We start from the raw sequence: 18408 nt of genomic DNA, 5'->3' as shown, positions 1-18408 counted from the left end.
GGGGGGGGCTGTTTGGGCCTCTGGGTACTGGGAATGCCAGGGTTTATTTCAAATCCCAGTCCAGACCTGCGCTGTACCTAGCACTGGATATGCAACTTGCTGTATGGTGCCAAGCGCAACCAGACCCAATGTGCTTTTAGAATGGGCAATAGGAAGTGCACTTACATGTCCTTTGTGCTCTATTCTAAATATATAAACAGAAATTTAGGTAATAAAGGTATTAAAAAAACTATTTTTGTTTCCACAGCAGGATGTGCCAACTAGTGACAGGTGTGGGCAGGTCTGGACTGGGACTCAAAATAGGCCCTGGCATCCCAGGTACTCAGAGGCACAAACAGCCCCCCCAGCCCAATAAATAGTGACTGTCTGTGGCACCTTACAGCCCCCCTGGCATTCCCAGTACCCAGAGGCACAAACAGCTCCCCCAGCCCAATAAATAGTGACTGTCTGTGGCACCTTACAGCCCCCCTGGCATTCCCAGTACCCAGAGGCACAAACAGCCCCCCCAGCCCAATAAATAGTGACTATCTGTGGCACCTTACAGCAGCCCCTCTGGCATTTGCCAGTATATACAGGTTGCCAGTCCGGGCCCATGCTTGGAGGAATCTACATACACTTGCCATGCACCTGTATAATCCCAATTACAGTGTGTGCAGGGCGGCAGCTCCCCCTGTACAACCCAAGCGCAACCAATCTTATCAGAGACATGTCGAGAGCGGATAATGGGACTCCTGTCAGCCCAGCCTGCAGGCAGAGGCAATGTAAGGAAGGTCGAGGGTGCAACAGGTGCAGGGTGCTGGGCCCAATTCTTTCTAATTATGTAGATCGTAATTTGAATTTCAGGATTTTTCATATTTTCAGGCCCTTCTTATTCTACAGCTAACTGGGGGAATGTTTAAAAGTGGTAGTTTAGTTACGCATTTTTTTTTAACCATATAGAATTAGAGGGAGGTTGGGACCTGTTATCCAGAATGCTCTGGATAACAATAGGCCTGTTCTGCCCCCAATAAGGGGTAATTATATCTTAGTTGGGATCAAGTACAGGTACTGTTTTATTATTACAGAGAAAAGGGAATCATTTAACCATGAAATAAACCCAATAGGACTGTTCTGCCCCAATAAGGGGTAATTATATCTTAGTTGGGATCAAGTACAGGTACTGTTTTATTATTACAGAGAAAAGGGAATCATTTAACCATGAAATAAACCCAATAGGGCTGTTCTGCCCCAATAAGGGGTAATTATATCTTAGTTGGGATCAAGTACAGGTACTGTTTTATTATTACAGAGAAAAGGGAATCATTTAACCATTAAATAAACCCAATAGGGCTGTTCTGCCCCAATAAGGGGTAATTATATCTTAGTTGGGATCAAGTACAGGTACTGTTTTATTATTACAGAGAAAAGGGAATCATTTAACCATTAAATAAACCCAATAGGGCTGTTCTGCCCCAATAAGGGGTAATTATATCTTAGTTGGGATCAAGTACAGGTACTGTTTTATTATTACAGAGAAAAGGGAATCATTTAACCATGAAATAAACCCAATAGGGCTGTTCTGCCCAATAAGGGGTAATTATATCTTAGTTGGGATCAAGTACAGGTACTGTTTTATTATTACAGAGAAAAGGGAATCATTTAACCATTAAATAAACCCAATAGGGCTGTTCTGCCCCAATAAGGGGTAATTATATCTTAGTTGGGATCAAGTACAGGTACTGTTTTATTATTACAGAGAAAAGGGAATCATTTAACCATTAAATAAACCCAATAGGGCTGTTCTGCCCCAATAAGGGGTAATTATATCTTAGTTGGGATCAAGTACAGGTACTGTTTTATTATTACAGAGAAAAGGGAATCATTTAACCATTAAATAAACCCAATAGGGCTGTTCTGCCCCAATAAGGGGTAATTATATCTTAGTTGGGATCAAGTACAGGTACTGTTTTATTATTACAGAGAAGAGGGAATCATTTTTAAAAATATGAATTATTAATTATAATGGTGACTATGGGAGGTGTACTATATCTGTATTTGTTTTTGGTGGGGGGGGGCAATACTAACTGCAGATTTTAGTATCACAATAGCCTTAGATATTCTGCTTGTTCTAGAAATTATCTAAGCCCATAGGAGCAGTTCAGTGTAAAAATGAAACTGGTTTAAATAGAAAAGCAGGAAGCAGTGTTCTGGCTATTAAGTTAGACATCTGCTCACTTCAACCTTTATAGATTTCCATTTTTGCCTAACTAACTATATTACAAATATTTTTTATTTTGGGCAGTCTATCCATTTTACCCAGTTTAATTTTTACACTGAACGGTTTCTTTAAAGCCATTAACAGAATCTGCCATTACAACATTACCCAGCAGGGCATCCCCCAACTCCAACCCTCTAAACTAATGAGTGTCCATGTGGGGGGGAGTGTCGGTTTTAGGCCAGTTGTTTGCATTATAATATTGGCACTTGCCAGTACCCAATATCATAATGAAAATACGGGCATGTGGTGATCCATATGTGGCTGATCAGAATGATACCAAACATAGGGGTGTCTCATGTTCCAGTTCCCCAGAACCCATTCCTGCTAACTGTTGGGTACAGGTTGGCCTTGTTTGGTACCATTAGGGAGCATGTGACAACCTTACAGCCAATGTGTGATTTATGAGGATGGGAACCCTATATTAGAGGGGATATGGATCCTTTCCTATAATCCATCTATTTTTTATAAGTATCCCCCCTTGCAGCTCTAGGTCCACAGATCTTTTCTTTGATCCACAGATCAAAGAAGCCAATTGCCCCAGCTTGCTTGTCCAAATGGTCTGGCTCCGACCAGTCCTATACGCCAATAAGTGACACCTTTCCACAGCCTCCTGCTGGAATATCTAATTAAGGGTCTCTTTGTGGGTCTGAGACCAAATGTTTCCAGTTTTAACCCCTATAATGCTGAGCAATACTGCTCTGCCGTGGCATGGGGCAAAGGCAGGGAGCATGCTCAGTGGCGATTGAACGGACGGTTAAAAAAGTACATTTTACAAAAACTGAGAGGAGTTAATGGAATAATAACAAGAGCAAAGTTTGATCCTGGTCTGTAAAGGCTGCCATACACGGGCAGAGTGTAGCTGCCGATATGGGTCCGTTGGACGGATTCGGCAGCTAATCGGCCTGTGTAGGGGAAACGACGACCGGCCTGCCCGACTGACATCTGGCCTGAAATTGACCAGATATCGATCGGGCAGGTTAAAAAATTTAGTCGGATTGGGGACGGATCGGCTCGTTGATGTGGTCCCCGAACCGACTGCGCCTATTCCAATCGTTATAATCCAATTTAGCCTAAATTCCCCCGATATCACCCACCCGTAGGCCTCGCCAGGCGAGCAGATCTTTACGTGTATGGCCACCTTTAGCCTGCTGCAACCAATCCGATGTTTGATTTGAAATAGCAGACCAGGAAGGCTACCTGCTGATTGGCTGTTATGGGTTTCATGTTCCTGCTTCTCCATCAGTGGCCAGTGGAAGAGCAGCAATTAGCCCACTGCCCACCTAGAACTTCTTCTATCTACGTAGCCGGCAAGCCATTCCAGCTGAGCAGAATGGAGCCCAGGTGGGCAGTGGGTCCACAACCGGACTGTGGGTTCTGGCAAATGCCAGAGGGGCTGCTGTAAGATGCCACAGACACTCACTATTTATTGGGCTGGGGGGGCTGTTTGTGCCTCTGGGTACTGGGAATACCAGGGCGGCTGTAAGGTGCCACAGACACTCACTATTTATTGGGCTGCTGGGGGGCTGTTTGTGCCTCTGGGTACTGGGAATGCCAGGGGGGCTGTAAGGTGCCACAGACACTCACTATTTATTGGGCTGGGGGGGCTGTTTGTGCCTCTGGGTACTGGCAAATGCCAGAGGGGCTGCTGTAAGATGCCACAGACACTCACTATTTATTGGGCTGGGGGGGCTGTTTGTGCCTCTGGGTACTGGGAATACCAGGGCGGCTGTAAGGTGCCACAGACACTCACTATTTATTGGGCTGGGGGGGCTGTTTGTGCCTCTGGGTACTGGGAATGCCAGGGGGGCTGTAAGGTGCCACAGACACTCACTATTTATTGGGCTGGGGGGGCTGTTTGTGCCTCTGGGTACTGGGAATGCCAGGGGGGCTGTAAGGTGCCACAGACAGTCACTATTTATTGGGCTGGGGGGCTGTTTGTGCCTCTGGGTACTGGGAATGCCAGGGGGGCTGTAAGGTGCCACAGACACTCACTATTTATTGGGCTGGGGGGGCTGTTTGTGCCTCTGGGTACTGGGAATGCCAGGAGGGCTGTAAGGTGCCACAGACAGTCACTATTTATTGGGCTGGGGGGGGGGGCTGTTTGTGCCTCTGGGTACTGTGAATGCCAGGGGGGCTGTAAGGTGCCACAGACACTCACTATTTATTGGGCTGGGGGGGGCTGTTTGTGCCTCTGGGTACTGTGAATGCCAGGGGGCTGTAAGGTGCCACAGACAGTCACTATTTATTGGGCTGGGGGGGGGCTGTTTGTGCCTCTGGGTACTGGAAATGCCAGGGCCTATTTTGAATCCCAGTCCAGGGGGGCCAATAACCTAGGTCTAAATGTAATAAAAAAACATTATGTCCCCCCACTGGGACCAGGCCCTGGACAGGACTCCCCAATCCCCCATGTTTCAACATGGCCTGCTTCTGCTTGGCATCATAGGAAAAAATATCCAGTGTACCACAAATAAGCCACAGAGCTCTCTATACACGCCACTATTGTGCCATTTTGGCCTTTTTGCATGACTCTTGGACACAACAGAAGCATATTCTAATGTCCGGTTATTCCTTTACAGTCAGGGGCACGACCTAAAGGTAGTCATTATAGTTTTAACATTGGTCGCCCTAGTTATCCATGGTTCCACTTTGTATTTATCCTTTTTACACTGATGTGTTATTTCACACTAGGAGTTGGAGGAGGAGACAGGTCATTTTTTTTTACTATCCTTACTGTTTAAAAGGGAATTAAGGGGAGTTTAGCTGCAAAGTCCGACACTGCACAGACAGACATGGGTGTCGCAGCCAAACTGGTGGTCGTACTGTGTATGTTACAGGCGTATGCAGCCGGACCACTGCCGGTAAGTACTCAGCTGCCTGGCAAGTATGCATGGGGCAGGACTGGGTTAGTATAGCCACATGGCAAGAGTAATACGTTAGTATTACATTACAGAGTAGGACTTGTCTAGTAAAACAACATGGGTGAAGTCAATACACCATTATGGAATATTCTCTTGCACCAGTTAGGCCACTGGCTCTTGAGCACTCAGCGAACAAAATTATTGTGCCTTGTTGCTTTAAGTATCAACATCTATGGTTGCCTGACTACAGCTGCCATCATGCTTAGATAGAATACAAATATGCATAGGGAATAGAAATATGCAGGGGAATTCTGGGAATTGCAGTCCATTAATAAATATTTCCACTGCTGTGGAAGGTATACTTCCCCTTTAGCTTAGTGTCATCTTGTCAAGTGTAGCAAGCAATTAGCACTTAGCTCTGGTCTGTCAGAACAAAGCAAGTATTTGATAGTTCTATTGTGTCTGTAGCAGAAAATAATACATCATAAGCCATTGTGCCTAAGAAATTCTGTGCAAAATGAGTTTTACTATATAAGGGATATGTTCAATAATATAAAGACTATAACAAAGTTGCTATTGCCTGCTTGAGGTCACATGGTCCAGAATCAGACTAACTGGAACTTGCAGGCCTGCAGCTCCCTGCTTTAAGGTCTAATGACTGCTAAGGGGCATTATTTATTATAATACACAAGTTTCAGTGAGACATGTGACATCACTAAGCACCAATTAGAACCAATGACATCAATAAGCTCCATTTATAAGGATATAATTTACACGTTATTCACGGCCCTTTGGGCCTTGTATGTTTTATATATATATATACAAAGAAGAGTGGAGCACACCCTATAGAGGTTTAAATGCCTTGGGTGCTGGCCAAAATAAGGACATATAAGGACAGAGAGCCGCACACACAAGGACTTAACAATAAAGTGAAAAAATTTATTGAAAAAAATCCCTGGATTTGTCCCTGAGAAAGAGTACAGTCAGTACTCGAAACATTGGATTTTTTTCAATAAATTTTTTCACTTTATTGTTAAGTCCTTGTGTGTGCGGCTCTCTGTCCTTATATATATATATATATATATATATACACGTAAAGCAAGTGGCACTGTTGGCTAATGATAACAGCAGCACAACAGAGGTATAACAATGACACATTTTTGTTCCAGGTCACTGACGGCTACACTAATATGGGGGATGGTAAGTGTGAAAATCTCCCATAGACACTCGTATCTGTTGATTTGACTTTATAAAAATGTAGCCTTTCCTCTTTCGCCTCTTTCCAGCTTTGACCCGCCGGCATAACTGGAGAAAACCTGGTGGGCCCTGGTCCTGTTGGGCCCCAGCAGTCTGAGCACATTGGCAGGCTGCATGGTGGAGCACTAGGGGGCGATAATTAAATGTGTTGTCACTGGTATTTATGGGGAGCAGTGGGCCCTGAGCTGGGGGGGCTGGGTGAGGCCAGAGTGGTTGGCCCTTTGGGTCTCCCCCTCCCCCAATCTGTAGTAGTGTAGAGGGCCCAATGAGCCCATAATATCAATACATCTTGGCACAATAGGTCCACTTACCAATGTTTTGGGGACCTAAATTGAATTTGCTGTGGGGTCCAATACATCTAGTTGTACCACTGATACCTACCCAACAGGAGATCCCTCAGTTTACCTGTCTCCACTAGCAAGCAACCTGATTGGCCTTGTAATTGATTATCAAGGTACTTAACCAATCTTATGGACTAAAGGTTTCAAGGAATGACAGTTCTACCCCCCCCCCCCCCACCCCACAATCTTTTTTTCAGAATTCCAGGATAATTTGGCAAACGTTGATTCTAAAACTCTTCTGGATATGGAGAAAGGTAAATATGAGATGGTGGGGGCAGGGGGTTGGTTCTTTAGCAATGATATACATTATTATTACATACAGTCTGCTCAGTCTGTTTTATGATTGATTAAAGGAAAACTATACCCCCAGAATGAATACTTAACCAACAGACAGTTTATATTATATTAAGTGACCTATTAAAGAATCTCCCCAAACTGGAATATATATATCAGTAAATATTGCCCTTTTACATCCTTTCCCTTGAGCCGCCATTTTGTGATGGGCTGTGTGCTCCCTCAGAGATCAGCTGACAGGAAGTAATGCAGCTCTAACTGTAACAGGAAGTAGTGTAAGAACTCTGTCCATTCATTGGCTGATAAGGCCTAGCATGTATGTGTGCCTTGGCTTGTTTGTATGCACTGTGAATCCTATGATCCCAGGGGGCGCCCCTTAGTATGTAATATGGCAATTTTCTATTTAGCAGTACCCAATAGCACATACTACTAAAAAAAAGTCTATTTTTATGGAAATGGTTTCTTTAGGTGAAGCAGGGATTTACATATAAGCTGGTTTATGCAATATATTGTTATAGAGACCTACATTGTTTGGGGGTATAGTTTTCCTTTAAGTGGTGCCTATAATTTCACTCACCCTCCCAATGGGTGCAGGGATATTTTGGGCCCCTATTTGACAAAAAAAATACCAGGAAGTCAGTTCATGTTACATATTTAGAATACCGGGTCTAGTGAACCTCCCTAGCAACAAATAAGCTCTTATCATTTAATGGTCCATTACAGTCAGTGTAAACAGGACCCAGGAACCTTGGAGGCGGGAATCATGAAAACTTGGGGGAGGGGCTGTAGATATTGGCTCTAACACTAACTGTATGATGGATTCTTTGGCAGAATTACAAGAAATGAAAAGGACCTTAATGTCTCTCAGCTTTCTAGAAGGTCAGAAGGAAGATAACAGCAGTGCGTCACTGGACACCTTAAGTCAGATTCTAGAGGCCAATAAAGGTAACAAAGGGCAAGAATAAGCACGGTATCTATGGTGGGTTTGGGGTCTGCAACTGCAATGGGGCCAGGACGATAAGGGTCAGTCTGCTGCCTCATGCTATCCTATTGCGAGTCACTGTGAGTAAGGGATGGGGCAAGGGGCCTCAGTAGTTTAACACATTCTTCATACTGTTATCTATGTTCTTCCACCCCAAGGAGACCCCCTGATGATGGGTGCCCAAGGCAAACTCACTTTCTAACTTACCTCGCCTTAATAATATTTTGCTCACAAACCATTCCTCCTTAGTATATTTCTGACTACACATATAGGGCCTGATTCACTAAAGGGCGATAAAAATTATTGCACACTTTTTCGCGTTAAAAAACGCAAAATAATTTGCGCGCGATTCACCATAGTATTATCGCGTGCGAAAAATCGCCATTTTCGCATGGGTTATTTCTCGCACTAGTTTTACCGTTTTGCGTTAATTTCCGCGCTGAAAAGAATACGATCGCATGATTCCCTATAACTTTTACGCGCTAAATATCACATTCGGCTATGCGAAAATTAACACCTACTACAGGCAGGCGAAAAATTATACAAAAGTACAGTAAATGATTTTTTGCAATAAAATATGGACTTACAGGGTTATTTATTCAAGTCTGTGTTTCCCCCAGAGTGACGCAGCCGCCAGTTTGCAGCGAAATGTTCATTTTTAATACAGTAATTTTCTGCAAGTATTGGTGTGTATGGCTAACATGGCGTGCGTTCATTTGCGCGACTATTTCTATTTGGCTACAAGTGATGAAATGTTTCGCCAGGCATGGATTCGCAGCGAATTTTTGGACGTGCGTTGAATTTTTTTCGCGGCGGATTTTTTCATGCGTTTCTCAAAACAATCCGCCAATGGCAAAACGCATGAAAAAATTCACCGCACATCCAAAAATTTATACAAGCGTCAAAAAATAATAGTCACAGCAACAATTTTTTTGCCCGCACAACATTTTTGCCGTTTCGTGGATCTTTCGAAAGATTTGCTAATTTTTCACTAAAGAAACCAGAACACATTTGCTCATCACTAGTGGCTACTATTTATAAGCATCTACTATTTATATGTGGCTAATATTTATATACACCATTTATATGCGGCAACAATTTTTATACACTATTTCTATGCTACCATTATTATGCGGCGATTATTCGCGTAATTTAGCGCATGTACCGGCAAATACCGCATTGAAATAGTCTTTTCGCGAGTTAAATAACGCATGCAATATCGCGCGTAAAAAAGCGCGAGTATGCTTATAGTGAATCGTGTGAAAAATCGCCAAAATTAAGACGCGGTAAAAATTTTAGCGCACAATAAAAATAGCGCACGTTTTATCGCCCTTTAGTGAATCAGGCCCATAGTATTGCTTGCTTCACTCTCCATTCATTCCTATGAGAGGTGTATTTATCAAGGGGTGAAAGTTAACATCCCCATACACGGCCGATTCTAGCTATATGGGTCCCTTAGACTGATTCGGCAGCTAATCGGCCTGTGTATGGGCACTACCGACGGGCCTGCCTGAAATCGGCCAGATCTTGATCAGGCAGGTTAAAAAAATCTAGTCGGATCGGGGACCGCATCGGCTCGTTGATTCGGTCCCCAGACCGACTTTGCCTATACGTACCGTAATAATTTGATCGCTTGGCCCCAGGGCCAAACGATCGAATTAGCCTGTATTCTCCCGATATCGCCCACCCATAGGTGGGGGATATCGGGAGAAGATCTGCTCGCTTGGCTACATCGCCAAGCGAGCGGGTCAGCCCGTGTATGGGCACCTTTAGAGTTCATCCCTTGATACAGACGCCTCAAATGATAATAGGAATGAATCAAAAGTGGAGGAAATTTACTGTAGAGAGCTATAATCCACCATATAGTGGTACTGCGATTCCCAAAGCATAAAAGTACAGTGAAAACCATATAATGGTTTATTGCCAAGGGAACAATGTGGGGGGAAGTTTGGGTAGAGGGGGATCTCTAGACACATGCCTTGTCCACCGGTTCGTCCGTTACCTTTCCTCCCCCATCATCTCGGTGAGCATCAATAGACAACTAACCCATCGGGTGAATATTTTCATCTATTGATCAAGCAAACTCTATGCATGTATGTTTATTTTCTATTCAACAGATACCAATGTGCCATTAGTACAAGGAGACATACTGGAAAAACTGGGGCGCAGTACCACAAACTGTACAAGCTGCTTGTGGCCAAGAGCCACCAGTGGGCTGGTCAACGTACCATACACAATGCAATATATTGTTATAGAGACCTACCTACAAGAAATGAAAAGGACCTTAATGTCTCTCAGCCTTCAAGAAGGTCAGAAGGAAGATAACAGCAGTGCGTCACTGGACACCTTAAGTCAGATTCTAGAGGCCAATAAAGGTAACAAAGGGCATCTATGGTGGGTTTGGGGTCTGCAACTGCAATGGGGCCAGAGCGATAAGGGTCAGTCTGCTGCCTCATGCTATCCTATTGCCGAGTCACTGTGGGTAAGGGACTGGGCAGGGGGCCTCAGTAGTTTAACACATTCTTCATACTGTTATCTATGTTCTTCCACCCCAAGGAGACCCCCTGATGATGGGTGCCCAAGGCAAACTCACTTTCTAACTTACCTTGCCTTAATAATATTTTGCTCACAAACCATTCCTCCTTTGTATATTTCTGACTACTAGGGATGTAGCGAACCCGCGCAAAAATGTTCGCGAACCCGTTCGCGGACTTTCGCCAAAACTCGCGAATATTCGCGAACTTTGCGAACCCCATAGACTTCAATGGGAAGGCGAACTTTAAAACCTAGAAAAGCCATTTCTGGCCAGAAAACTGATTTTAAAGTTGTTTAAAGGGTGCCACCACCTGGACAGTGGCATGCAGGAGGGGGATCAAGGGCAAAAACTTCTCTGAAAAATACTTGTAAAAAAAACGCCAAAAAAAAAACGCAAAAAAATAACGCAAAAATAAAAAAAACGCCAAAAAATAACGCCAAAAAAAAACCCGCAAGCTATTCCTATGTATATGCATAGGCGATAAAACGAAGCGAAAAAACGCGGCGGAAAAACCAAGGCGAAAAAACGCGGCGCCAAAAAAAAAACGCGGCGAACCCAAAGTGGCGAACATCGGCAAAAGTCCGCGAATTTGCGCGAACGCGAACACCCGATGTTCGCGCGAATTAGTTCGCCGGCGAACAGTTCGCTACATCTCTACTGACTACACATATAGTATTGCTCGCTTCACTCTCCATTCATTCCTATGAGAGGTGTATTTATCACGGGGTGAAAGTTAAGGTCCCCATACACGGGCCGAATCTAACTGACGATATGGGTCCCTTAGATCGATTCGGCAGCTAATCAGCCTGTGTATGGGCACTACCGACGGGCCTGCCTGAAATCGGCCAGATCTTGATCAGGCAGGTTAAAAAAAATCTAGTCGGATCGGGGACCGCATCGCCTCGTTGATTTGGTCCCCGGACCGACTTTGCCTATACGTACCGTAATAATTCGATCGCTTGGCCCCAGGGCCAAACGATCGAATTAGCCTGGATTCTCCCGATATCGCCCACCCATAGGTGGGGGATATCGGGAGAAGATCCGCTCGCTTGGCTACATCGCCAAGCGAGCGGGTCAGCCCGTGTATGGGCACCTTTAGAGTTCATCCCTTGATACAGACGCCTCAAATGATAATAGGAATGAATCAAAAGTGGAGGAAATTTACTGTAGAGAGCTATATTCCACTAAATCCACCATATAGTGGTACTGCGATTCCCAAAGCATAAAAGTACAGTGAAAACCATATAATGGTTTATTGCCAAGGGAACAATGGGGGGGGGGGAGTTGGGGTCTCTAGACACATGCCTTGTCTACCGGTTCGTCCGTTACCTTTCCTTCCCCCATCATCACGGTGAGCATCAATAGACAACTAACCCATCGGGTGAATATTTTCATCTATTGATCAAGTAAACTCTATGCATGTATGTTTATTTTCTATTCAACAGATACCAATGTGCCATTAGTACAAGGAGACATACTGGAAAAACTGGGGCGCAGTACCACAAACTGTACAAGCTGCTTGTGGCCAAGAGCCACCAGTGGGCTGGTCAACGTACCATACACAATAGCCTCTGTGTTTGGTAAGTATATATTAATAATACGATGTAGATTGAAGTACTGGAATGTTACTATCAGTGATAAGCAGGGGGCACACAATTAAGGGCTGTACCTAAGAATCTGGGACCATTGGCCTTTACTTTTCTATGTAATGGATAATATACATTGCTATTAAAGGGCATATTTCCCTATATGAGTCTGTGGGCTAACAGCGGAAGAAAACTGAATGATTCAGATTTGCTCTAATGAAAGATATGTAATATATTCTTCTCCTTCCCTCAGATGACAGCGAGCAGGAACTGATTCAAGGGGCTCTGAATGAGCTTATGACACTGAGCTGCATCAGATTTAAAGCACGTACGATAGAGACCGATTTTCTGAGCTTTCAGTCAGGGAATGGGTAAGGCTAAAAGAGATCCATTTCTCTGAACATTCAAGATGGCCTCCTGGACCACACTCAAATGGTCCACAACCCCCCCAGGCCACACCCAGAGCTCCTGTGCATAGGGGTTTGAAATGGTTAGTTTTAAAACCAACTGGTAGAGATCCATTACTCCCAACATTCAAGATGGCTCACTCAGACCAAACCCAGATGTTCCATGGCCCACCCAGACTACACCAGATACTCCATTTCTCTGAACATTCAAGATGGCCTCCTGGACAACACTCAAATGGTCCACAACCCCCCAGACCACACCCAGAGCCCCTGTGCATAGGGGTTTGAAATGGTTAGTTTTAAAATCAACTGGTAGAGATCCATTACTCCCAACATTTAAGATGGCCCACCCAGAACACACCCAGATGCTTCATGACCTACCTAGACCACACCCACGTGCTCTACAAACCACCCAGACAGTCCATGACCTTTCCAGACTACACCCCCCAGAGTCCCTGAGTTAAGGGTTTTGAGGTGGTTGGTGCTAACTCTACTCTAGTGTCACTAGACTATGTTTAAAGTACAGCTCTGTATGTAATGAAAACTTGTAACTGGAACAATAGAATTTGGGTTTTTTAATTCAATGTAGCTGTTGGTCATCTGTGGGGAAGACAGGAGGAAGCCAAGAAGTGTCTGTATCCAAAAGCGGATGTATGTCTCACGGAATTATCCAGCATGAGACTCTACATGCCTTGGGGTTCATTCATGAACACTGCCGAAGTGACCGGGACAACTATGTGGACATCATATACAAATACATCAGTGAAGGTAGGAGCTGGATTTATTCAAACTTTTATAGTGATGCTCTAGATAACATTATAATTATAATGTCATTACCTAATATACATATCTGGTCTCTGGTATAATGTATATTTTTCAAGAAAAGAAATCTAGGTTCTAGGTTACTCTACAGTATTCTACAGAGTTCCAGGTTTACAAAGGGCAGTTCCCTTGGTACCTACATATAAACCCTGGAATTTAATAGTGCCTTAGGTTATAGGTAACAGATAACTCAGTGGTCATATAAGATGAGCATAGTCTTCAATTGTATTTTCAGTAGAGTTCTAGGTTATGCTACAGTCCCCTGAGGAGAGGAAAGTTCAGTGGCAGGTTTTCAAATAGCAGATAACATGGTGCCTTACATTGCTGTTCGTTATATTTATTTCTGGTCTTTGGTCCAAGAACTTTTCAAAAATACTCAATGGGGTTCTAGTTAATGCTACATTCCTCTGCTTCGAGAGTGTTGAATTCTAGACCAGATTCTAGGCCAGAAAGATATTTTACCTTGTACAACATGCACCAATTTTGCATCTAATTCATATCTAATTTTACAGGTGACAGATCAAGCTTTACTAAGGTCAACTCCAACAATCTTGGACTTCAGTATGACTACTCATCAGTGATGCACTATGGCAGGTATTAGAAAGCACTTTTGAATATTGCTGCAACATAAATACATCCAGTGTTGGACTAGCTGACCTAGGTCCCACCATAGAACCTGACACCCAGAGCCCATTGGTACAACAACAATAAAATGTAAATAGTGCTAAACCTTGCAGGTTCTTATATAGGGCTATTGTAAATAAATATCAAAAGGTTCATAAGACTTGCCCTTGGATGGGGTCTAGGCTCTAGAGCTCCTGTGGAACTCTGGCAAGTCCAACACTGAATATAACTGAAAGACCTTATGGTATCTTCCCATTGAGGCAATGAGAAACCTAAAGGGTCTGTTCCTGCTACTATACCTATTATATCAAGAAGTATTTACTAGTACCATTATGTTAATTGTGTACAAAATATCAATCACACATATACTGGTATCTTTTCTACAGATTTACCTTCACCAACACTCCCGGACAGGCAACAATAATACCCAAACCAGATCTATCTGTACCTATTGGCCAAAGATATGGCGTCAGCAGCCTTGATGTCGCTAAACTTAATAAGCTCTACAATTGCAGTAAGTGGGGAGATCTATGGAGACTTACAGTTCCCCCGGATGAAGGGCACCAAAGTAGAGAAATACCCTAATGGCTGGAGGTATAATTACCTTAAAGTTGGGGGTGGTGGAGGATCTTGCTGTAATTTTCTTATAGCCTCTCCACCCCTTCCATGGCATCATTTTCATGCTTTGAATGATATTACTGTAGTTTTTCAGCATTGGTATAGCGTAGCGTTGAGATTCCGAGGTAATGGTGCTATGGTTCTTTTGGTCTAAGAGGAAAAAAAATCAGGTTGGAGGTCCTGGTCCTCCGTATCTAGGCTCCCCAGGGGGGACACTATTGTTTACTATAATAGTACTAGTTGTTTTGGTATAAGAGAGAGAACTTTTAACAGCACTCAGAGTAATACCCAGCCCAGAGTCCCATACCTCTAAATCAGTGATCCAAAGCCAGTGGCTCGGGGGCAACATGTTGTTCCCCAACCCCTTGGATGTTGCTCTCAGTGCCCCCAAACCAGGTAGCTATTTTTGAATTCCTGACTTGGGGGCAAGTTTTGGTTGAATGAAAACAAGATTTCCTACCAAATAAAGCCCCCTGTAAGCTGATAGTGTGCACAGAGGCTGCCTAATAGCCAATCTTAGCCCTTATTTGGCTCCTCCATGAACTTTTATGGTGCTTGTGTTGCTCTCCAAGTATTTTTACATTTGACTGTGGCTCACTAGTAAGAAAGGTTGGGGACCCCTGCTCTAAATCTCCTGGAAGGCCTTAGCACAACCCCTCTATTGACAATTTGAGAAGTCCAAAAATCAGTAGGGGGCATTTAGATCCTTGCTGACTATAGGAAACACCATCTTAGCCCAGAAAGATCTGTAAAATGTAGGTATATGTCAAAACTTACCCAGGCTACACTATCTGGTTGGGGACCAAAAGCTCTCATTGTGATTGGGATTTTATCTTTAATTCATTACCTTGATATAAGGTAAGTCAAGAATGGAGGTCTGAACAGTGCGTCTTTGCTCTACAGATATTTGCAGCAATTTGCTTAGCGATACCAGTGGAACGTTCACCTCTGCAAATTATCCATCGGCCTACCCTCCTAATTCCAACTGTACCTGGTTGATTCGGTTACCATCTGACAAGGTTCGTCTCTCAACCCATGTTTGTATAGTTGAGGGACTGGCAGCCTATAACCCTCTAGGTGCCGTTGGTGGAATGCTGGAAGTTGTAGTCCAGTAGCTGCTGGGAGGAGGCTACAGACTGCTCGTCTTGCCGTAGGGTTTGGCACTCTCTGGTAGATTGCCATATCATTAGTACAACCTTCTTTGGTCATTCACCATGAAGACCAATGTGCACTTTGTATGAAGGAGAACTAATCTTTATACATATATATATACCATATATACAGAATATATTATATCAGCCTAGAGACCTATAATAGCACAAGAGCTCCGCCATCTTGGATCTTGTTAGGCCATCTTTTGTGTGTCAGTGGCACTGCACATTCTCAGTTGGCTTTGGGCACCTAAGCGTAGGGGTGGTAAGAATCATAATCAGGCTTATATTGTGATTATTTTTATTTAGGTTAAATTAAAATCTGTATTGTTTATATTTGCAGGTTTTCTTACAGTTCAAGGCTTTCGATATTCAGTTCTCTTCAAAATGTGCCTCCGATTATCTCAAGGTGTATGACGGAGATAGCAGGTCGGCCCCGGTGTTACTTAACAGAGCTTGTGGGACAGGGCAGTTGCCCCCTTTGGTGGCATCTGGAAACACATTACTGGTGGAGTTTGTCTCTGACGCATCAGGGCTTGCATTGGGCTTTAAGGCTTCATACAGCACAGGTACACTTTTTGCCACGTTACGCCCTGACCACGGGGGTGGGATTTAAATACGGGTGATGCCAAAAGAATATGAGAGAGTTGACGGGCCTTCTGATAATGCAGCAGCAGTGCCAACCTATTTGATGACGAATGCCAATCTGTCTTTGCAGTGACATGTGGTGGCACCTACTTGACAGACAATGGGGTTGTTACATCTCCAGGATATCCATCCAACTATCCTAACTCCATGGCTTGTATCTATAATATTGTTGCCCCTGTAGGTTACAAGGTAAGAAAATCATTTTGTGCTGTAGGGTATATACTTTCTTGCTCTTCCATGTTGTCTGCCCCTTTATAGCTTAAGTATGATTAACCCCCTGGAGGGCAGGGTTCAGCCCACAGGCAAGTAATAGGGAAGATTATGAGAATGCTGAATACCAGTAAGTATTGATATTCCAGTCCCAGTACCAGTCCCTCATGTTCTGCCAAGAATTACCCACAAAACACCTCTCCTTGACCTTTTTCCCCAGATTTCACTGGCGTTTACCAGCTTTGAGACGGAGTATGCCTCAAATTGCATGGAGGGCTTCGACTACCTGGCGATCTATGATGGCAGCAGCCTCACTGCCCCATTGCTGAGGAAACTCTGTGGCTCCCCACAAACCATTCCAACGCTGGTCTCTACAGGAAACACCTTGCTTCTCCAGTTCATAAGTGATATCTTTATGAATTATCCAGGGTTCCGTGCCACCTACTCATTCGGTAAGTACAGGGGGGTACGGCTCATGTTATAGAGCAGAAATATACATGTGGGAGAGATTCTTCTACCAAGAAGCGATTTTTTACTTCCATTTTTCTTACTCATCATGAAAACCCACATGAAACATGTATTGCTTTCGATATCCATAACTGGTCGATAGAAATTCCATTTAATCATTATACTTCTCTGTTTTTATTGTTACTGTAGTGCCACGGTAATGCTGAGAGAAAAGGCGTTCCCATTGCAGTCATCGGCAGAACAGATCCTCTACAGCTGACCTTTATCTGAAGAACATTGAGAATTTGTACATTCCAGTTAATTTAAAAAACACAATAAATGTTTATATTTAACAACTACAGTTTGTTCTACATTGTTGTCTATGTCTAACTAACCTAGTAAGCTGTTTTTAAAGATGCCTGCCTTTAGCCCACATAGAATATGACTCCACAGAGAAGTTAGCTGGGGTTAGAAAGACAAATGAGGATAATGGCCTCTGACGAGGGTCTGGAGTTGTAGGACAAAGTATATTGTATAAAGAGGGTGCCTATAGTAGCAGTGGGGGGATAATAGCCTCTGGGAAGGGACTGGGGCTGTGGGATAGCAGGTATAGTAGGGAGAGATGGTGCCTATAGTAGCAGTGGGGGGATAATAGCCTCTGGGAAGGGACTGGGGCTGTGGGATAGCAGGTATAGTAGGGAGAGATGGTGCCTATAGTAGCAGTGGGGGGATAATAGCCTCTGGGAAGGGACTGGGGCTGTGGGATAGCAGGTATAGTAGGGAGAGATGGTGCCTATAGTAGCAGTGGGATAATAGCCTCTGGGAAGGGACTGGGGCTGTGGGATAGCAGGTATAGTAGGGAGAGATGGTGCCTATAGTAGCAGTGGGGGGATAATAGCCTCTGGGAAGGGACTGGGGCTGTGGGATAGCAGGTATAGTAGGGAGAGATGGTGCCTATAGTAGCAGTGGGGGGATAATAGCCACTGGGAAGGGACTGGGGCTGTGGGATAGCAGGTATAGTAGGGAGAGATGGTGCCTATAGTAGCAGTGGGGGGATAATAGCCTCTGGGAAGGGACTGGGGCTGTGGGATAGCAGGTATAGTAGGGAGAGATGGTGCCTATAGTAGCAGTGGGGGGATAATAGCCTCTGGGAAGGGACTGGGGCTGTGGGATAGCAGGTATAGTAGGGAGAGATGGTGCCTATAGTAGCAGTGGGATAATAGCCTCTGGGAAGGGACTGGGGCTGTGGGATAGCAGGTATAGTAGGGAGAGATGGTGCCTATAGTAGCAGTGGGGGGATAATAGCCTCTGGGAAGGGACTGGGGCTGTGGGATAGCAGGTATAGTAGGGAGAGATGGTGCCTATAGTAG

General features: G+C 44.2%; 1 protein-coding gene across 2 annotated transcripts; it reads left to right on the top strand.

Moving 5' to 3' along the window:
• Nucleotides 1-5008: 5008 nt before the first annotated feature.
• Nucleotides 5009-17399, top strand: astl2f (astacin-like metallo-endopeptidase 2 gene f). 2 transcript variants are annotated; one of them, XM_012962103.3, is made up of 15 exons: nucleotides 5009-5115; nucleotides 6285-6315; nucleotides 6911-6967; nucleotides 7839-7952; nucleotides 10107-10207; nucleotides 12072-12105; nucleotides 12365-12482; nucleotides 13108-13286; nucleotides 13853-13934; nucleotides 14351-14478; nucleotides 15486-15601; nucleotides 16077-16302; nucleotides 16452-16570; nucleotides 16812-17043; nucleotides 17249-17399. In XM_012962103.3, the coding sequence occupies exons 1-15, from the start codon at nucleotides 5047-5049 to the stop codon at nucleotides 17257-17259; spliced, it is 1617 nt and encodes a 538-aa protein (XP_012817557.2). In that variant the 5' UTR covers nucleotides 5009-5046; the 3' UTR covers nucleotides 17260-17399. The 2 variants fall into 2 exon arrangements, with proteins under 2 accessions (XP_012817557.2, XP_002934133.3); XM_002934087.5 differs by having other exon boundaries at nucleotides 10107-10364; nucleotides 11971-12105.
• The last annotated feature ends 1009 nt before the right edge of the window (nucleotides 17400-18408 follow it).

Source organism: Xenopus tropicalis, chromosome 4, assembly GCF_000004195.4.
Source record: "Xenopus tropicalis strain Nigerian chromosome 4, UCB_Xtro_10.0, whole genome shotgun sequence".
Taxonomy (NCBI): domain Eukaryota; kingdom Metazoa; phylum Chordata; class Amphibia; order Anura; family Pipidae; genus Xenopus; species Xenopus tropicalis.
Note: the sequence above shows the minus strand (reverse complement) of the source record. Positions and strands in the feature narration are given on the sequence as shown.

Excerpts from the sequence above, each read along its gene's own strand:
- astl2f (XM_002934087.5), top strand. The coding sequence starts at position 5,047 with ATGGGTGTCGCAGCCAAACTGGTGGTCGTACTGTGTATGTTACAGGCG. Across the intron at positions 6,316-6,910 it reads CTACACTAATATGGGGGATG|AATTCCAGGATAATTTGGCA; the intron begins GTAAGTGTGAAA and ends TCTTTTTTTCAG. Across the intron at positions 12,483-13,107 it reads AGCTTTCAGTCAGGGAATGG|CTGTTGGTCATCTGTGGGGA; the intron begins GTAAGGCTAAAA and ends AATTCAATGTAG.